This window comes from Rhinolophus sinicus, chromosome 17, assembly GCF_057876585.1.
Source record: "Rhinolophus sinicus isolate RSI-liver-muscle chromosome 17, RSI-T2T, whole genome shotgun sequence".
In the NCBI taxonomy this organism is placed as follows: Eukaryota; Metazoa; Chordata; class Mammalia; order Chiroptera; family Rhinolophidae; genus Rhinolophus; species Rhinolophus sinicus.
Genome location: NC_142517.1, coordinates 3857705 through 3876705, shown reverse-complemented (window position 1 = coordinate 3876705; position 19001 = coordinate 3857705). Strand labels below are relative to the sequence as shown.

Sequence of the window (19001 nt, the reverse complement as noted above, 5' to 3'; positions counted from 1 at the left end):
GGACCCAATGGAAGCTCAGTGCTCCTGTCCCTCCATGCCCCTTCATAAAAGGGGACATCTGCCACCCAGCCTCCCATTGCTGAGATATGTGTGCATTGCGTGCTCCTAATTGACGCCCGATGTTGTGAAGATCTTTCACCTCTATGTGCTACATTCTCCCTCTCTGTGCCCCTGCCACCATCCTCATGGCTTCCCGCCATAATGTCCTACTTGGTTTCCCTGTGTAATGCAGGGACTCAGCTCCTGCTCCCCGCACAAGAACGCAGGATATGGTGAGGCCAAAATGGAACAACAACAGAGCCATAGATAGGGGAATCGTACCGCTATAATCTCCATGCGGCTGCCGATACACAAAAGCAAACATCCGCCAGCCCAACGAGGGGTCTTCCTGCACCACCGCCGCCACACAGGGAGTAGGATCGACACGATCCACAATCCACAACCTGCTTGCTAACCCCACTTGCTAGCTGCAATCCAGGCTTGCTAGCATAGTCACGGCCGTTATATTAGTGGCTAATAGCTAACTGGTCACAGCTGACGGCCATCTGATCACAGCTGACGGCCATCTACTACCTGCGCCAGCACCTTTCCACGTGAGGCCGAGAGCCTGGACACTGCTCTCTGGGACTCTGTCCGCACAGCCTGTCTCCAGGCTCAGCATCCCTGAGGCTCCTCCACCCAGAAGCTGGAGTGGTGTTTCCAAAAAGGAAATGTACTTAGGGTCTTTCTCCTGCTAAGCTGTGGTCTCTGACAGAGGGGCCTGTCTGATCTTCCTCGGCCAAGTAGCTCCGGCTCTAATGTGGTGAGTGGCACAGAGGAGGGCTCAGCATATGCCTGATAAATGAGTCACGTGGATATGGGGGTACTGCCTGTAGGATCTCCCTGGCCCGTTGCCCCTCCTGTATTTTGCTGAAGGTCCTCCAGCTCGACCTTCTGTGATCTTCAGAAAGGCCATATCCAACAGGTGGCCCTAGCCGCTTGGTGAAGAGCACAGGCTCTGAAATCAGACCCCAGAATTTGAATCCCATTCCCACTACTCAGCATATGTGTGCTTCAGTGTCTCATTTGTAAGATGGGCATGATAATGGTGTCTGTTGACAGGGCTATTATTAGGAGTCTATCTTTCACTGAGAATACTGCCTGCCTGGCATGTTCCCCACCAACCCATGTTATTTTGAAACAAATCTCATTCCATTCATAAATATTTCAGCATGTGTCTCCACTAGATACACACACACACACACACACACACTACCATTATTGCATCTGTGGGGACAGAGCCAGGAGTGCAGTTTCCAGGTTCTCAGCCTCACATGGAAAGGTGCTCACTCGGGTAGTAAATGGCCATCAACTGTGATTGGATGGCCATCAGCTGTAGCTACTTGGCCATCAGCTGTAACCAGTGAGCCATTGGTCACTAATATAACTGCTGTGGCTACGCTAGCAGAAAATGGGGGCTAACAAGAAGATGGTGGCTGGGCTAGCAAGAGCGGATTGCAGTTAGCACAGTGGGTTGCAGCTAGCAAGTGGAGTCGGTCGGTTGGCAGGCAGAAAAGAGGACAGCAGGTCACACGTCGTGTGAATCCAGCCTCCAGTGAGACTATAGTGGTATGACTCCCCTACCTATGGCTCCGTTGGTGTTCCTTTTTGGCTTAGTGTCACGCGGGGTGTCATGCAGGGTCTCAGCTCCCGCTCCCCACACAAGAACGCAGGATATGGTGAGGCCAGAAAGGAACACCCACAGAGCCATAGGTAGGGGAGTCATACCACTATAGTCTCACTGGAGGCTGGATTCACACGACGTGCGACCTGCTGTCCGCTTTGCTGCCAACCGACCAACTCGCCTTGACTCCCCTCGACTCCACTCCCCAATGTAGCCGTGGCAGTTATATCAGTGGCCAATTGGCTAACCAGCTACAGCCGACGGCCATCTACTACCTGAGCCAGCACCTTTCCACGTGAGGCCCAGAGTCTGGAAACTGCTCTCTGGGGCTCTGTCCCCACACCTAGCCATATCCTGCGTTCTTATGTGGGGAGCGGGAGCAGAGACCCCACAGGCCACCCCACACGACAAATGGCGGAGCGAGCAGGGTCTCCCGCATGACAGCTTCTAAAAATATTAACAATAATTCCATGACATCATCCAACCAGTGTTCAAATTTTCTAGTTACCTCCTAAGTAACTTTTTCATTTTCTTCAAATCAGACTCCAAATAATGTCCCATTATTGCAATTCATTGATAAGGGCGTTGGGACTCTAGATCTAGCGCAGGGGTTAGCAAACTTAGTCAATAAAAAGGTAGGCAGTAAATATTTTAAGTTTCTGGGGACATAAGGCCTCTGTTGTTACTTAAACAAATGGGTATAGCTGTGTTTTAGTAAAGTTTTATTTACACAAACAGGCAGCAGGTGAGTCGTGGGCCTCAGGAGGCGTTTGCCAGCCTGTGGTGTAGAGGCTTCGGCAGATTCAGGTTTGATTTGCAGGAAGGACGTTTCACAGGTAGCGGACGTAGACCCCCATGAGGAGGCACAGATGTCGGGTGGTCTCTCTCTTTTTGTGTGATGCTGTCACCCTGCGTGCTCTATGCCTAGGTCCATTACCTCATTGGGGACTGCAAAATGCACTCTTCTAATTCCATCATCCCTTCTTCATGTATTAGCTGCACTAATTCTATAAACAGAAGGCTCCCTCTGTCAAGTATTTGGTCATTCTGCGGTATAGTTTGTACAGGAAAGTCACGACAACAAATGTTTAATTCTTTTCCTTTTTCTGCCAGTTTTTAAAAATGAGCTGGGTTCCTTAACACTCTTCAAAGGTAATCCATGCACTTTTTAAAAGAACATAATGAGTGAATAGGTTTCCGCATAAATGAGGTGTTTTGAGCCATTGAAGTTACTACTTTTAATGATATTTAAATTGTCCCAGCTCTGCCCCAGCTCTAGACATAAGACGGGACCCTGAGAACACCCTTGCTTTTGGGTCTAATGAGAGATTCCAGGCTCATGTTGAGTTTCTGTCCCAGGCCTGCAATCGCTTTCTCCAGGAGCCCCCCATTTAGAGGGTAGTGATGTTTCAAAACTCTAATTTGGGCACAAGAGACGCTCATGGTTTTTAGGCCATTTCAGTCAACACAGGAAGAAAGATACTTTTAAATATGAAAGACCTCAGGAATACGAACTGAGATGTCCAGATCAATTCAGGACCGCAAGACGACTCAACCTCTTCAGTCTGCGGCCTGCGTCTCCTTTCTCCCAGGCTCCAATTCCCATTTCACCTGGGGAGCTTTGAAAAATAGCAGTTCTGGAGCTGCCCCAAACCAATTTAAGGGGGACCTCTAGGGAAGAGTCACAGACAGTCCCCGAGGGGTTCCAATAAAGAGCCAGGCTTTAAAGCGCTTCAGTGGAGAAACCCTGGGGAGTGCTCCCAGGGGGTGGGTAAGAATAAGAAGGAGAAATGTTTATGTGGCCTGTCAATTTGTGAGTGTTCTGCAAGGTGAGGAGCTGCAGGCAGCACTTTTAAGAAGTGTGGCTATGGGGTGGGGGGCGGAGGGGTGCAGATGTGGGACAGTAACCTGCAGGGGACAGGACCAAGACAGGTTAAGAAGAGAGAGAGAAGTGGGAGCTGTAAGCATGTTTATCAGTTGCTGAGAAGGAGCCAGGAGGCAGGTTGAACATGACGCTGCAGGAGAGGGATGACAGGCCCCACTAGACTGCAGGTGGCGGGTGTCCCCTCCTGCTAAGTGGGAGGCGCTGGGGTGACAGAGAGGGACAGTGCCCCTTGATCTAGTCTGTGTGGGGGCTGAAACAAAGAATACTTTTCCTCCCACCTTCTAAGCGCTTCTAGCTGGATTAATACCTAGTCAAATTAACAGATTAACAGGAAAAAATCAAATTTTAGTACATGTGCATGGGAAATTCACAGAAGCAGGAAAATTCCAGGCAGCGAGGCAACACTGGGTATATGTGACACTATGGACAAAGGAGAAAAGGGGGGATGAGGTATTAGATTTCAGAAGTGAGAATGGGTGATTTACAGGTAGTTGAGGAAGATGGAACAACCTGGCAGGCAAATTCTTGCTGGGCAACCAACCCCGAGACAATGGGACTCGGGAGGGATGGTCCACAGGCTCCCGCGTGGATCTTCCTGTGTAGTGACCGGCGATTATGCTAAGTTTCCTCCCTGAAGCAGGTTTTTCTCTCTGATTCTCTTGAGCAGGGAGGGGTGGGGGAGCAAAGGTTCTTTCTGAGTCTTTTGTTTCTTAGTAACCAGCTTGAAAATCAATATCCCAAAAGGCAGGGGTCTTTTGGGGGGGGGGGGTGGCAGCAAACTTTGTTTCCCTTCATCTGCAAATTTAAGGATCAGCTCTTATCAGCAAAAGCCTTTTCCTGCCGGTTATTGACACAGCGCCTGATGCATAGAAATTCTTATATGTTGACAATGACAAGACACAAGGATAGAAACCAAAGAAAGAAAGTACACAACAGTGGTTCTCCAAGGGGGTCCTGTAGCTCAAAACTGTTTTTATGATAATACCTTTCCCAGGCTCTCCTGGGTGATGGGGAGAATTTTCCAGAGGCTTCCTAACAGACTGAATGCAGAAGCAGATATGAGAATCCAGCTGCCTGCTATGAAGCCAGGGAGAAATTTGCAAAAATGTAAAATAATGTCCTTCTCACTATTTTTTTTGAAAAGTATAGTTTTCATTAAAATATTATGTTGCTGTGCAATGTGTTTATTATTTTTAAATGAATTGTTATATCATGTTACAGTTCCTGTTTTATTCCCTAATTTGGTAACCCTTGCTAGATATGCTGCACATAAACAAAGGCGCTTTTGGGTCCTCAATTTTAAGAGCATAAAGGGGTCCTGAGAACAAAAAGTTTGAGAACTGCTGGTGTCACAGGAAGTCAGAGCTGGTGGTCAGAGCCAGTGAACATCAACTCATTGATGACAATCTCTCTGGCCCAGTGCCATGGATTTCTTCCAGAAATCCCTGGTGAGTTCTTTGGGCTGGAGGGGAGACCCTTCCTCACCCTCAGGGAATGTGTATAATGACACACTTGCTCTGCTTGCTCTTTGCAAGGACAGAGGGTCCATCTCATAGCAGGGCCTTGGTTTCCCTGAGTGGACCAGGAAGTACGTGGCTGACATTGGAGGAGCTCACAGAGGCTGGAGGGAGGGGAGCAAGGGGGAAGGGGAAGCGACAGAGGGGGGGAGAGGAAGGGGAGAAGCGAAGGAGAGGAAGAAAAAAATGAAGGGGGAGGGGAAAAAAGGGGGGAAGGGGATTAGGGTGAAGAGAAAGTTACAGGTGCAGTGAGGGAGAATGGCCAGTCTGAAGGTGTGGGGTGCTGTCAAGGGAGTGAGGGGTTCCCCTGCCCCCTCCCCCCTGCATTGCTCACCAATAAGATGGGAAGTGGCTTCTTTCTTGCAGAAGTGCTTCAAGGATGATATAAAGGAAAACTGATGCTACCCCATGAGGATGGCCACATGTGCTTTCCATTAAAACACCTGGACAGTGCAATTGTTTCCTAAATCCGCCAGCACCTTCGTTCTGAGAAGGGATCAAGAACTCTGAGACATTCAGAAAAATAGAAACGACCCAGGGGCCAGACGTCAGGTGCCATCACTTCAGCGTGCATTGTTTTCTGATGAGACAGCCCTGCCATCCATTAAAGCTGCAGAAGCTCCTCTGTGACTGGACCTTCAATGCACCAGTTTACCCGCAAACCTAAACCTGCCCTCTTCAAATGAAAAGCTCATGTGTACTCACACTTAGAGGGAGCCAGGAGTTTCCTGAAGGACAAAGCTTAATTAGACTTGATTTTTAAAAATTCCCCTTGTGGTTTTTAATTATTAGAGAGCAAACGTCTCTGATGTTGAACTTTTCCATCACGTAGCCCCTACGTCAAAGTCCTTAATACATTCCATGTGCTTCTCAGAAGGTGACCTTCTCCTGAGAGCTGTCCCAATGGCCTTGAACCCCTCAAGAGGGGACACTGAGGAGTATGAATAACCATCTTTTTAAAAATTACACTTCCTCTACGACCTTGATTTTGAAACGTGACTATATGAATGTAACAGCTATGGAATAACCATGCAGATTTATGTGGAATATGTTTAGTTTCCATCAGGGGATTCATCTAGGCCTTTCTTTATGTGGCTGGGGATTTGTTAAAGTTGGGATGTAGTTTGGGGAAAATGTGATTTATAAAGTCATTTAAAAATCAATACAGCTGAAGCTCTCTGACATAAGTGTCCCTCACAGAGCTGGACCTGATTTTGAAGTTGAGAAGACAGGGATAAAAATCAAATCCTGAGTAGAAGTACCTGGAAATTGCAGTGAGGAGCAAAGCTTTGTTCCAACCTCCCCACTGTTTGAAGACGGGCTTGTTTGTTTTTAACAACAGCCGACATAATTCAGCTGGAGGACGCAGAAAGGTGGTTCTACTCCTTGTTTCAGCAGAAATCGATGGACTTGGCTTGTGTAATAGTCCTCCCTGCGTTTAGTACCTAAAATAAAATAACTCTCGTTGCTTGAATTACTGAATGCATTTCTGCGGTCCTGGTGTCGATGGCTAAGCGAGTATTAATTAGATAATCCTCCGTCTGGAGCTGGCTTGCTGGGGGAGCAAGTCAGGGGCTGGTTGCAGCGGTGCAGACTCGGAGCTCTGAATTTGGATGGTGACAGCAACTTGCTAGGTGGACTGAGGGCGTCATGGGGGCGGTGAGGGAGCAGCTCCCAGCGGCCCCGAACCTGCATTACTGATGAGCTTGGGGCGGAGAAGCCCAGGTTGAAAAAGCCAGCTGCGGATGTCATCCCCCCGACCCCCCTGCGGGAAACTGGGCGCAAAGGGAGAATTGCGACTGCAGCCAAGCCCCCCATCGGCCCCCGCCCCCAGGAATCCTATGGAGACGTCTCCCAAGCTCTCGCGTCCTCACCCGCCTCCCCCAGACCTCGACACTTCCAGCCTCCACTCAGACCTCTTCAAAATCACTCTGAGGCCGAAATGGGGATGAGAAGGGAGAGGGCAGGGATGGGGGCCGGGGTGGGGGTCAGCACGCGGGAAATGCCCAGAGAAGCGGCCACACTCGAGTGGGCTTTAGGGCGGCAGCCAAGTACTTGGCGAGGGGAGGCGCAGACTCGCTGACTCCGTGTGATGCTCACGGCTCTTTTGATTCCCTACTCTCCCTTCTGACCCCCGAGTCACCCCTGGTAGTCCCCGCCGCTGCGGGGCCTGGGGACACCGGCGGGGCCTGGGGACACCGGCGGGGCCCCCTCGCACGCGGGCCCAGGGGGGCAGTTCAGGCCCTCGCTGCCCCTTTAAGGGTTCCCGAAACTTTCCCCCTCTGGTATCAGATGAGCCTCGTCACATCCGTTGGCCTTGGCCGCTGGGGCGCGTTCCGAGGAAATTCGGGACTCGAGTTTCCCCGGGAAGAGGTGCGGCCGGAGACCAGCGAGGGTGGGCAGGGACGGCCAGTGTGGACCCGGGCGGATCCCGCGCCCTACTTTGACCTTGGCCGCCGGAAAGGGGCCCGGCCCTTGCGGGGCAGCCGCTGCCCGCCAGAGGGGGCAGCGGCGATCAACTTACTGAACTTGGCGGCGCGGGCTGGGGCGGCTCCGGCGCCTCCTCCTCTTCCCGAGCCTCCTCCTCCGGCCCGGTGCGCTCCCAGCCCTGCCTCGCAGCCCCGCGCAACGCCGAGTCGCTGAGAGTCGCCGCCGGACGGGACAGGACGGGCCGGGTCCGGCGCGTCCCCCGGGCCCCGCCGCCAGCATGGGCGCGCTGGCCCGGGCGCTGCTGCTGCCGCTGCTGGCCCAGTGGCTCCTGCGCTTCGCCGCGGCGCTTTCCCCGGCGCCCTTCACGCTGCCCCTCCAGGTGGCCGCGGCCACTGGCCGCGGGGCTGCCCCCACCCCCGGGCCCGGGCCCCCCGCCAAGCCCCGCGCCGACGGCCTCGCCTTCGCCCTGGAGCCCTCCGGGGGCGCGGCCAACTTCTTGGCCATGGTGGACAACCTGCAGGGGGACTCTGGCCGCGGCTACTACTTGGAGGTGCTGATCGGGACCCCCCCGCAGAAGGTAGGTGGAAGGGCGTCCGTTTGTGCGTGGTGGCCGGCCGCCGCACCGCCGCCCCTGCGGTCCCCCGGCTGCAGCCACGGGCTTTTGGGGGGCTGCGTGCTTCCGCGCGGTTTAGCTTTGTCCCCAAATTAGACTGGAGGAGAAGCGAAGGGCTCCGCTGGGCTGGGAGCAGGACGCGGGCGCTCCGGATGCAGAGCGGTGGCCGCCCTACCAGGGGTGCAGCCCGGGGGTGTGTGCACGTGTTTAAGAACTTGTTCGCTCCCCTCCTCGGTGAGGCTGGGCGGCGAGAGGGGACCTCTAACTTGCCTCTAAGGGGATTTCCTTCTGGTGGGCGACACCTCCTCCCAGCCAGGGGACTACGGGTGGGCCTTGGGCGCGACGCTGTTATTACCCGGGAATCACTTTGTGTTACTAGTCTCCGTTCTCCCCCACTCCCCCACCCCCTCCGCCCATGCTGTCTCATTGCTAAGCAGCCTGGTGGCCTGCCTCCAAGGGCGCTGTACCCTGTGAAAGGAATTTGAGCTCCGCTAAAAGCAGCCCTCTCGGAGGGGCGAGCTGCGGGTGGCGGGAGCTGCGTTCGCTCCGCGCCGCTTTCCTCTCCTGGAGTCGGCTTCTCAGCTTCCTCCTGGCTGGTCCAGCTACCCAGCCCCTTGGCACCGAATGAAGTGTCTGCACACCTGTGTGTGTGTGAAAAGTATTAAATGCAGCAAAGCTGCTGGGAAAACAGACGGACTGAGCTAGGCTTCCGGGGACCAAGTGGTCTCTCAATGCAAAATAAAATCAAACAGCTTTCTTCTCGTATTCTAATTTTCATTTATTAGCATTTTTTGTAGCAAAAAAAAAAAGAAAGAAAGAAAGAAAGAAAAAGAAAATGTCAGCAGGCTCGGTAATCTTAAGAAAAACAAAATCCCAGGGGTCGATTTGGCCCTCTGGCTCCTTCCAAACTCCCTAATAACCTAATAGTGATTTGAAGCCACGTGTTTATCAATTGAATACACTGTCTGAAGAGATTTTATTTTTACATTGTCATTTGGGTTTTAATTCAGCTATGATTATCCCATAAATAGAACAGACTCATGACTTTGGTGTAATTCTAATTAAATTATTCAAGACTTTCTTAAGAGGAAAGATATGCCATGCTAATGCTTTTTAAAAAAGAAACGCGACTGAATAACTTCTATACTTGTTTAGTTTTTAAAAACCTTCAAATACATATTCTGCTCAAAACTTTTGATTCCAGTTGCCTTTTGTCTAAGTGTTGTCTTTGCCATCTCCAGGGTGGGTGGTGCGAGTGGGAGGGATGGAGGGGGTGAGGGTGTCAGCTGAGAAGGTTTATCTTGACCACAAGATGTTGGTGCTGGGAAAAGCCACCACGTGAAAGCATGTGCTGGTGGAGAGAACTCGTGTACATTTTCCCTTTCACAAGACACTGAGGATGAACCTCTTTTGTGGTGAAGAGTAACCTTTTGGAACAGGCCCTGAATAACTCTCTTTTTGGGAAATGTGCCCTGATGAAAAAAAAGCTCCTGTTGACTTTTGAGTGGGAGGGCATTCTCTCTACTAAAAGTAAAGTAAATTTGGGCTGTGATACACGGAAAGAGAGGAAGGGAAAAAAGCCTCAAGAACTAAAAAATATTTCTCTTGGGCTCTCAAAAACAAACCAAAAAAATCTTTCATAAATAATAGCTTGTCTTTAGTAATTAATCCAATGATCTTTACTTTAAAACAAGGACGTTTAATTAACAGGAATGTATCGAATACCTAATGCTTCTGTCTTTACCTTGGCCAAGGAAGTAGTTCATTCAAGGTTACTTCTCAGTTAAACATTAGCATGTTTCCAGGGAAGGCTGTTTTTAACAATCCAGATTTAATTTTTACATTTGACAGAAAATGAAATATTCTGTGTCTCCTTCTTGGCCTGATTTAGTTATAAGCTACTTTATAACAATTCGTTTTTAGTACAATACGTATTTCCAAATGCCTCCTGTAAACGCTCAGGTGTTAGTGACAAGCACATTAGGATTCGTTTGTCCCCTGTGTCCGGGTGAAATGTCTGACCACCAGCAGGGTGTTTGCAGCAAGTTATGGGGGAAACCTGCCGTGGGAGACTTCTGAACCTGGAAGTGATGAGTTTTCCTGCTCTGTCATGGCCAAGGGTCATGCATTTATTTTCTGCGGATTCTCTGAAGCCTACGATAAAAACTTGCTTAGGTGGACAGAAAAATGAAACTGTAAATTCAAGCAGTAAGTAACCAAGAATTTTTTTCGAGAATTAATAGTCATACATAGTGTGGTGGGCTCCCCTCCTGGCAAGCTCTGTGCTGTGTGGTGTATGTGTGCTGTCCTTGGGTGGCCTCACCACCCCTCGTGGGGTGGGACAGCTGAAGCTCAGAGAGGTTGAATGACTTGCCCAGGGCAACAGGACAAGAAAGAGGGAGAGCCAGAGATGGAGCCCAGGCAGCTGAACTCAAGAACCCAAGCTGCGAACCCCAGGCAGATCCCTGCCCCTGTCCCTTCCTGCCTCCTGCCTGTGGCCTCAGGCTGCCCTGTCCAGCCAGAGACACCTGAACGTCACACCCCAAGGTGTCAAAGACTTAATGAGTTAAGGACAAGGTGTGAAGAACCACAACTGGAATCTCCCATCCCTGCTGTCCCCCCACCCCTGCCCCTTCCTGCAGGGCATAATGGATAGTTGCATCCAGGTCTGCATGGGAAAGAACAAGAGAGAAGATTCTACAGGGACTAGAGCTCCACAGACGCCTGCTCGCCCTTGGGAAAGCCGACTTCAGACGTGTGCTCATCCCTGAATGCTTTCATCAAGAACTGAGGGTCCTTTGCTCTGCCTGCCACACTTCCAGGCATCCCAGGCACCTGCCCAGAAGTCCTGGTTGGCAGGACCACGTTGACATGGAGATGAGTGCTGGGTGTGTGATACCATTATTCCACTTCTTTCTAACAATAGAGAGTCAGCATCTGTTTGAACCATGCAATTTGGTCTTATTAATAATAATAATGGTGTTCTAAAGTGATTATAATTACAGCAATTTCCATTATTAAAAAAAAAGGCTCATGCAAACACAATAAATACAACTGAAGATGCTAAAGGTCTGCAGCTTTATACCTTGTGATGGCTTCGGTAAGGCTCTGGGGGTTGCGATTGAAAGAGTTCCTGTCATCTCCAGTAATGTGGATAAAACAGACTGCAAAATGATTTTCATATTTAAACATTTAAATGTAAAAAAACTAAGAAATTACATTGGGGACACACATTTTAATCGTGATGCATTGGCTTGATTACCATTTCGCAGTACCCAGTTTTTTTTTTTTTTGGAAGACTTTGGGTTGTAAATATAAACCAAGCGTAATGCAATTTAGGAGTTTGTCTTTTCCACAGTAAGCCATCCAGTGTCCCCAAATTACATTAAGCTCACTGCCAGCGAGGCTGAGAAAGGGAAGGTGATGACCAGAAGAAATTTGATGGAACAAACTGAGATGATAAACTATTAAGGACAATGAAAGCAGAAAAGATGACTGGGATTAAATAACAAAGTCAAAGCTGGGGTCTCACCAGCAAATTTGAGCTAAAGGTGACAGCTCCTGAGCTTGAGAGACAGAATTCCACATCAAAGGCCGTATTGGGGAGGACTTAGAAAGGCCAACAACCCAAGACATAGCTCAAAACAACTCGGAGGGACAGTCTGAGAAATCATTAACCTCAATATTAAAAGCTAACATTTATTTCATGCGTGTGGGGCACGCATTTTGGTAAGATTTTGGTCAAGCGTGTTGGTAAGCGTTTTGCACAGATCATCCCATTGAATCCACGCGACAGCCCTGTGAAGTATGTACAATTACTTACTTCATTTTCAGCTGGGGAAACTGCGACTCTGGGAGGCCACGTCATTTGTCTAAGGCCACACTGGTGAGTGGCAGAGCTCGGACAGAGATCAGGTCTGTCCAGTTGCACAGTCTGAGCACTGCACCACTGCACCTTCTGTGCATGTGGCCTTTGTAAATAACCATCTTCATTTGTCTGTGAATGCTGTGGCTGTAGCGGGAAGCATCCTGGACTGACTGCAGGGGCCTGGATGCTGGCAGCATTACACACGTGACCATGGGCAGGTGTCAACCTCTCCATGCTTGCCTTTTCTCATCGGTTGGTGATCTTTGAGTTCTTAGTTTCCCGTGGCTCTGTAATCAATGATCACAAACTAGGTGACTGAAAACAACAGATATGTGTCATCTCATAGTTCTGGGTGTGGGCTGCGCCTGCTCCCTCTGAGTGCTCCAGGGGAGGGTCCTTACTGCCTCTTCCAGCTGGTGGCCGCTGGCAGTGCTTGCTGTCCCTTGGCTCTTAGGTGCCTCTCTCCTACCTCTGCCTCCATCTTCACATGACATTGTTCCCCGCGCACACGTCAAAATTTGCCTCTTCTGACAAGGACACCAGCCCCTGGATTAGGGCCCATCCTGGTTGATATGACCTCATCTTAGCTTGATGACATCTGCAAAGACAGGTACCCGGGTTTAACATTTCAACATGTCTTTTGGGGGTGGGGACACAATTCAATGCACAAATTTGTTCTAAGTTTATCATTCTGTGGATTTTTTTCTTTCATTCTATCTCATCTTTTAATTGCCAATAATTTTAATTTGGAATTCAAATATAATTTTCATTAAAGGCGGTAGCAAACGGTGGTCTTGGTGTTGTATTAACATGGGACCTATGACAACAGGGCCTTGGGGGACGTGGGGAGGTGGCGGGATGGGGAGAGGAGGGTTTCGGATCCTTTTCTGTAGAGAGGAATCGCTTACAACTTTAAAGCATCTCGTGTCGTATCGCACTAATTCTGTAATTGCTGGAATTATTGCAGAATGTGGGGAAGCCCACTTGTGAAAACTCAGGTCACTGGTATTTGAATACCTTGACAAACAAATGCTCATGTTGGGACAACCCAGATGTAGAAGGCTTGGAAGCTTGTATCTCACGTTTCAAAAATTTTGTAAAGCTTTTGTCACCCCTTTTGAATCGGACACATTTTGAGTACTTCTTCCTGCCACCCAGCCTTTTCTTGACTTCTGTCTGATTTCCTTTGCTGTAGGGAGGTGGGCCCAACCTCCTCTGGGCTTCCTGTTTTCTCCTAGAATGATCACTGACCCCTTCTAACTAAAAGCCAAAAGGGAAAAGTTAAGGGTAGCTATTGTGTTAGTGATTTCTACTCCATGGTAGCACACGGTTGTGTTAAATCTGAGGCAAGGAACTAAGAGGTGGCATTTTTCCCTTCCCTGTGGTGCCTGGCAGCACGCATGCCCTGGGATTTATTTTGTGTCTCAGACACTGAATAGAGCAGGTCAAGCTCTTGGCCCCGGGATTCAGGGTCCATCTAGTCTGAGGGTGGGTTGGTGGCTGCTGACTCTTGCCCCAGCCTCACGCACAGTGTGGCAGGAGTAGGTCCTGTGTGATGGTGAGGAAGGCACTTCTCCCTTCAACCTGAGAGCTCCCTGCACAGCTAACAATGGGTCTCTGCTGACACTTGGCTCTACTGCCATCTGTCACAGATGCCTGCTCGCACTCACTCTGTTCTGCTTACCCAGCCTGGGCTAGGCATTGATACAGGGGCTCATTGAACGCTGATGAAAACCGATACCACCTAGAAAACAGCACACCTGTGAGGCAGGGGGTTGGCTCACCTCGGCTTCTGTGCCTTCGTGCTTACATATTTACGGGTGGAATGCAGGGAAGGATGCATGTCCCATATTCTGGGCTGTTTTCCCGGGTTATGGAGAATGTGCGTGACGCACAGTTGGACTGCATGTCACTTGGCTCCCTTCGTCCTCTCTTGGCCCAGATGGACTAGTTGATATTTTGCCTATTGCTACTCAATAAAAAAAATGGTTATTTTTCTCTGCTCTTGGAAGTCTCAAAGAGGAAAAAATATTCTTGCAGTGCTGACATAGCCACCTTAAGGAAACAAAACTAGTAGGTTTGTTTTTGAGTTAATGCTTACTATCTAACACAGGTCTGAGGGTGGATGTTTTCGGGGTTTTATTATACGGCATATCATATACCTGTATCTAGAAATACACCGTTTTGGTGCTGCCGTTTTAGAAGGATGAAGAGGACGGTCTGAAGAGTGAAGCTGTGGCTGCCTGAGCCAGCTGCATCATTCCAGGGAGCCTACAGGGCAGCGGGAAACCTCTCCTTCCATTTCACACTAGACTGACAATGGCGGAGGAGGGGAATTGACACCTGGCCTCCTAAGGATGGCCTCCCCATTGCAGGTCTCCAGCCCCTCCCAAATGGGCAGGATAAGTGGCTTATTGGCAGTGGGCAGGGAACTACTTCAGTGTGTCAGCCATGCGACCCCCCTGCCAGAAGCCCAAGTAATCAGCCCACAAAGCAGCCCCCTGAGAAGGTGAGGCTGTGGGGAGTAAAGGTGGAAAGTATTGAATAAAGCTTTTCCTGGAGGCAGAGAGGGTGGGATAACCTGGTCTGACTTATTGGCAAGGCGAAGACGTGTTGCTGGAACAGAAGCCGCTTCTTGGTGAAGGTGGGCGAGGATTCCAGAAGCCTCAGCGGGGTGCCCAGGGCCCTTCCCACGACATCAGCTGCTTCCTGGGGACATTTGTAGGCTTCCGCCAATCGGAAGAGCCACTGGGTAGCAGTCAGGGCTGTGTGGTGTGCTTGTCATTTGGGAATTCGGCGTTTGGGATGCCCTCCCCAGGTCCGCTGCTTGCCACATGCTTGTTGAGCGAGAGTTCTTCAGGCTCTCAGTTTCCTCCCCTGTAAATTAGGGGGTTTGACCAGGGGACCTGAGATCCCTTCTAGGAGCTCTGACTTTCCATGATTACACTCCATTTTACTTGTGAGAGCTTTCGATAGCTCTGATTTCCATCAGCTGTGTATGCAGGTAAGCACCCTCCCCCCATCTGTCAAAATGCAGAGTCTGGTTCAGTGCCAGGAAGAGGAGGGAGGGGCGGGGTGCTGCTGGCTCACAAGCCGCAACTGGAGTCCTTGTTTCACAACTCAATCCAGCTGACTACAAAAAGCTAAGAATGCCTAGAACTGGTTAAAAATGCAGACTTCCAGCACTCCGTTCAGACTCACTGGGTAGACAGCATGTGCTGCGGCCTGAGACTCTGCATTTGTCCCCCGTGAGCAGCCAGCCCAGTCCCAGCCGTGGATATGCCACGTGGAGGTCGTGATGGAGACTAGATCCTTCTCTGCTCATGGTTTTCGCTGCAGAATGGGCGTGTTTTTCATCTTCCAGAACAGTTGTTTGGTTAAATGTTTCCTCTGCCTGTTTGGAAAAGTCCACCTCAAGCAGATTGTGTTCTTAGCTTCCTGGTGTTGGCAGGTTGCAAACGTGGAGCGCGTTTTCTCCTGGGAAAGCCGCACTGCTCAAAGTATCTGTGCTGGCGACACCCTTTTAAGTGTCCAGTGTGTCATGGAGCAATAAAAGTGAATTACTAGGAAAACAAAAAAAGACATATAAATAAAGTGGCACTTCTGAAATGGTTAGACTCAGCAGACCTGTCGATGTCCCGTTTCTGATGTCATCGCACTGATATCAAAGTTTCCAGGAGCTTCCTCCCCTCTCCTCTCCTCTCCATAGTTGGCAAGTTGCCGGTTAGGGTCCTTTGCTGCCAGCCTGTAACTTGGTGGATTCGTGCTGTTAGAGCCCTCGGGTTCTCAGAAGTGGACGTGCTGGGTGAGAGGCAGGGCAAATGAGAAGCTGTTTCAAATGGTTCCAGTACGAAATTTGTGTGGGGGCCTCCTGCCTTCTGGTGGGACAGTGGTTATTTTGGCTAAAGCAAGGAGGAAGTGTGGTAGTGTTGGGCTCCCAAGACGGGGTGTGCCTAGAGCGTTACCCAGGGATGGCAGCTAGGTCTGACTCCGTGCTTCCCAACCCAGAAATTGTGCCCTCCAGGGGACTTGGCATTCTCTGGACATAATTTTGGGTGTTACAACGTGGGTGCCACTGGCATCTAGTGGATGGAGACCTGGGGTGCTGATCAACATCCTACAGTGTACAAGACGCCGCCCCCGCCCCCCCCCCCACATGTATACATGCACACGATTACCTGCCCCCAATGTCAAGTGCCAAGGGTGAGACAGTCCTGGTAACTCAACACACCAACTCAGCTGGCCTGGGAGCAGCTGCCCAGAACCGTGAAGGGAGACTGTCAGAAGCATCTGCTGTGGGCACGTGTGTGGAATGGCAGCATGCTGACACCTGTTGATCTCCCCTGCCTGGTTTTTACAGTCCTCTCAGCCTAACATGCCTTTGCCAGATAGAGCAAGGCAGCAGGAGAGTTAAAAATCACTTCTAACTCAGTGACTGGGGATTAAAGAGAAGGAAGAATCTTGAACCAGATTCAAAGAATGAGTATGCTTTCATTTCTTCATTCAGCATATTTATTAAGTACCTCCTGTATGCCAGGCCCTGTTCTAAGGCCTGGGAGGCAACGTCAACTGTTCAAAGTTGGTCCTTGCTTTTATAGAACTTAGGTGCCTGTTGGGAAGGGAGACAATAAGAAAGTAAGCAGAATTTTAGGTAAGTGTTATGAAGACAGTACAATCTGGTAATGAGTATGAATAAAAAACATAAGCAAAAAGCACTTTAGAAAGGGCCATTCAACAAGACCTTTCTGTGCAGGTACGGTTTGGCGGTGACCAGCAGGCAGAGAGGACCACCAGCCTTGAGAGGTTGGGGGAAAGTGTTCTGGGTGACGCCAGGTGGGTGCAGTACAGCTGGGAGGGTGCACAGCAGGAGTTCCCGGGTGCTGTGGGCAATGCCTCCAGCATGTCCTCTATTTACTTTACAGTTGTGCTTTGGTGTCAGATTTTGTTAGAACAAAGATCTTACAAGGAGTGTGAAAACATTACATGAGATGTGATCAAAATATACAGCGAATGTTTACATTAAAAAAAATTATTACAGTAAATGAGACATTGCCATTAATCCCCCTCAGAATATTCCCCTCGCTTCGAACACACTTATCCCGTCGTTATTGCCTCTTTCTGAAGCAGTTCTGGAAGTCTTTCCTGAGTGTCTTTACTTGTGCTGTCATGGCTGCCTTGATGTCCCGAATCGATTCAAAATGTTTTCCTTTCATGGTTATTTTGACTTTGGGGAAGAGCCAGAAGTCACACAGTGCCAGATCCAGTGAATAAGGTGGATGAGGACACACCATAATGTTTTTATTTGACAGAAACTGCCATATACCAGAAGCGATGTGTGACACGGAGCATTGTGATGGTGGAGGATGATTTACGGCACACTTTAAAACACACCTCTCAACTGTACCTCACACCTGACTGACTGCACCAAACAAGTTGAAACTTGTCACACACTGTTACTAAGGTTCGACACGCCGCTTCCCGTATTGAAGATCCCTGCCTTTCTGTTGTGTGGCACTCAGCAGCATTCCCTGTATTTTGTGATCACAATGGAAAGGCTCTGCGTCACACAGTGTGTGTGCAGTGGGGGTGGAGTTAAGTATCGTTGGCCAGGAGAGTTTCTGAATTAAAAAGGGAAATTAAACTCAGTACCTGGGGGAGGTGGTGTGGAGGAGACCACTTAGACCATTGCCTGTGTTTCCAACAGTGTCTTCGGTCAGGAGTCCACAGAAACAGACGGAGATGAGGATGTGTGGGCGGTCCCTTTGGGACGTGATCCCAGGAATTACGCTTAGTGGGAAAGGAAGTGAGAAAGGAAGTGTGTGTGATGGAGAGGTTACAGGTGTGGCGTGGGGCTCAGTCCCCCTGAGGATCTCTGCGACAATTCAAATAGTTACAGCTCTCCCAACTCCTGTCAGTCCTGGGCTGCTGGCTGCTGGGGGTGGAACTATTCAGCACTCGGGTCCCACAGCTGGCTGGGGAAGGCCATCAGGAGGAGTCGCAGTGCATGCATTTGGAGGTTTTAGGGTCAGAATTGTTTGGTCGGCAGGGTCTGCTGCGGCCACTGTGTCCCTCCTGCCTGGAACCGTGACTGGTACAGGTTAGGCTAATACTTGAGGAATAAAAAAAAAAAAGAATATGCTCTAGCTTTGAATATATTTGAGAACATCACTTTGGTTCCAGAATCACAAAACAGTTTTAAAGCTCTTCTTTACAATCCGTCCTAAACTGATCTAATGTCTAACTTGGGGAAGCTCTGTGTCACTCTGGATTGTGCCACTCACTGCTGTGTGTACTTTGAACTTTTGTCTTGGAAGAAGAAGAGGTGATGTATAGGTGCCGAGCAAGTGAAAATGGTTAGGGGTGGGGTGCAAAGGAAATTGTTTGAGGTTAAAAACAACCACAGAACCTCCTTTGAAGGCGAGCATTCTGAACATGAGGACTTTCAAAGCCTTTTGAATGGCTGGCATCTTGTGGTGTGGAAGGGCGGCTCGGGCTACGAAGCCAGGCCAAGTCCCGAAACACCAACACTTAGATGAGACGATGACTGAGTTTACCAAAGTGTGGCTCCGATACCTTTTGTGTGGGTAAGGATGTATTACCTAATAGCTCATTTATGTTCCATATAAGATCAACTCTTATGTACCCACAGATTTCAAAAATATGTTTTACTGTCTTGATCAGTAAATATACGAAGTGCGACAATTAAACGCACGAACTCATCCTAGAAAAAGAGCTACAAACCTCACTGCTGAATATCACTATGGTCACCTTCGAAGTACTCCCCTTGGGAAGCTATGCACTGACTCCAGCGCTTAGTCCACCCTTCAAAGCAATTCTGGAACTCTTTTTCTGGAATGGTCATAGAGCTGTTATCGTATTACCCTCGATGTCCTGAATGTCATCAAAATGTCTTCCTTTCAGTATTTCCTTTATCTTCGGGTAAAGAAAGAAGTCATTGGGGGCCAGATCAGGTGAGTAGGGAGGGTGTTCCAATACAGTTATTTGTTTACTCGCTAAAAACTCCC

The 19001-nt window shown here is 49.6% G+C and overlaps 1 protein-coding gene across 2 annotated transcripts in view; it reads left to right on the top strand.

Annotated features, from left to right (window-relative positions):
* Nucleotides 1-7380: 7380 nt before the first annotated feature.
* The window catches only part of BACE2 (beta-secretase 2), a 99453-nt gene continuing 87832 nt past the window's right edge, over nucleotides 7381-19001 (top strand). The window contains exon 1 of one of the 2 annotated variants that reach the window (XM_074325117.2): nucleotides 7381-8072. In XM_074325117.2, coding sequence (XP_074181218.2) covers nucleotides 7773-8072 — 300 coding nt within the window. In that variant the 5' untranslated portion in view covers nucleotides 7381-7772. The remainder of the gene's footprint in view (nucleotides 8073-19001) is intronic. The other variant, XM_019745755.3, reaches the window with a different exon arrangement.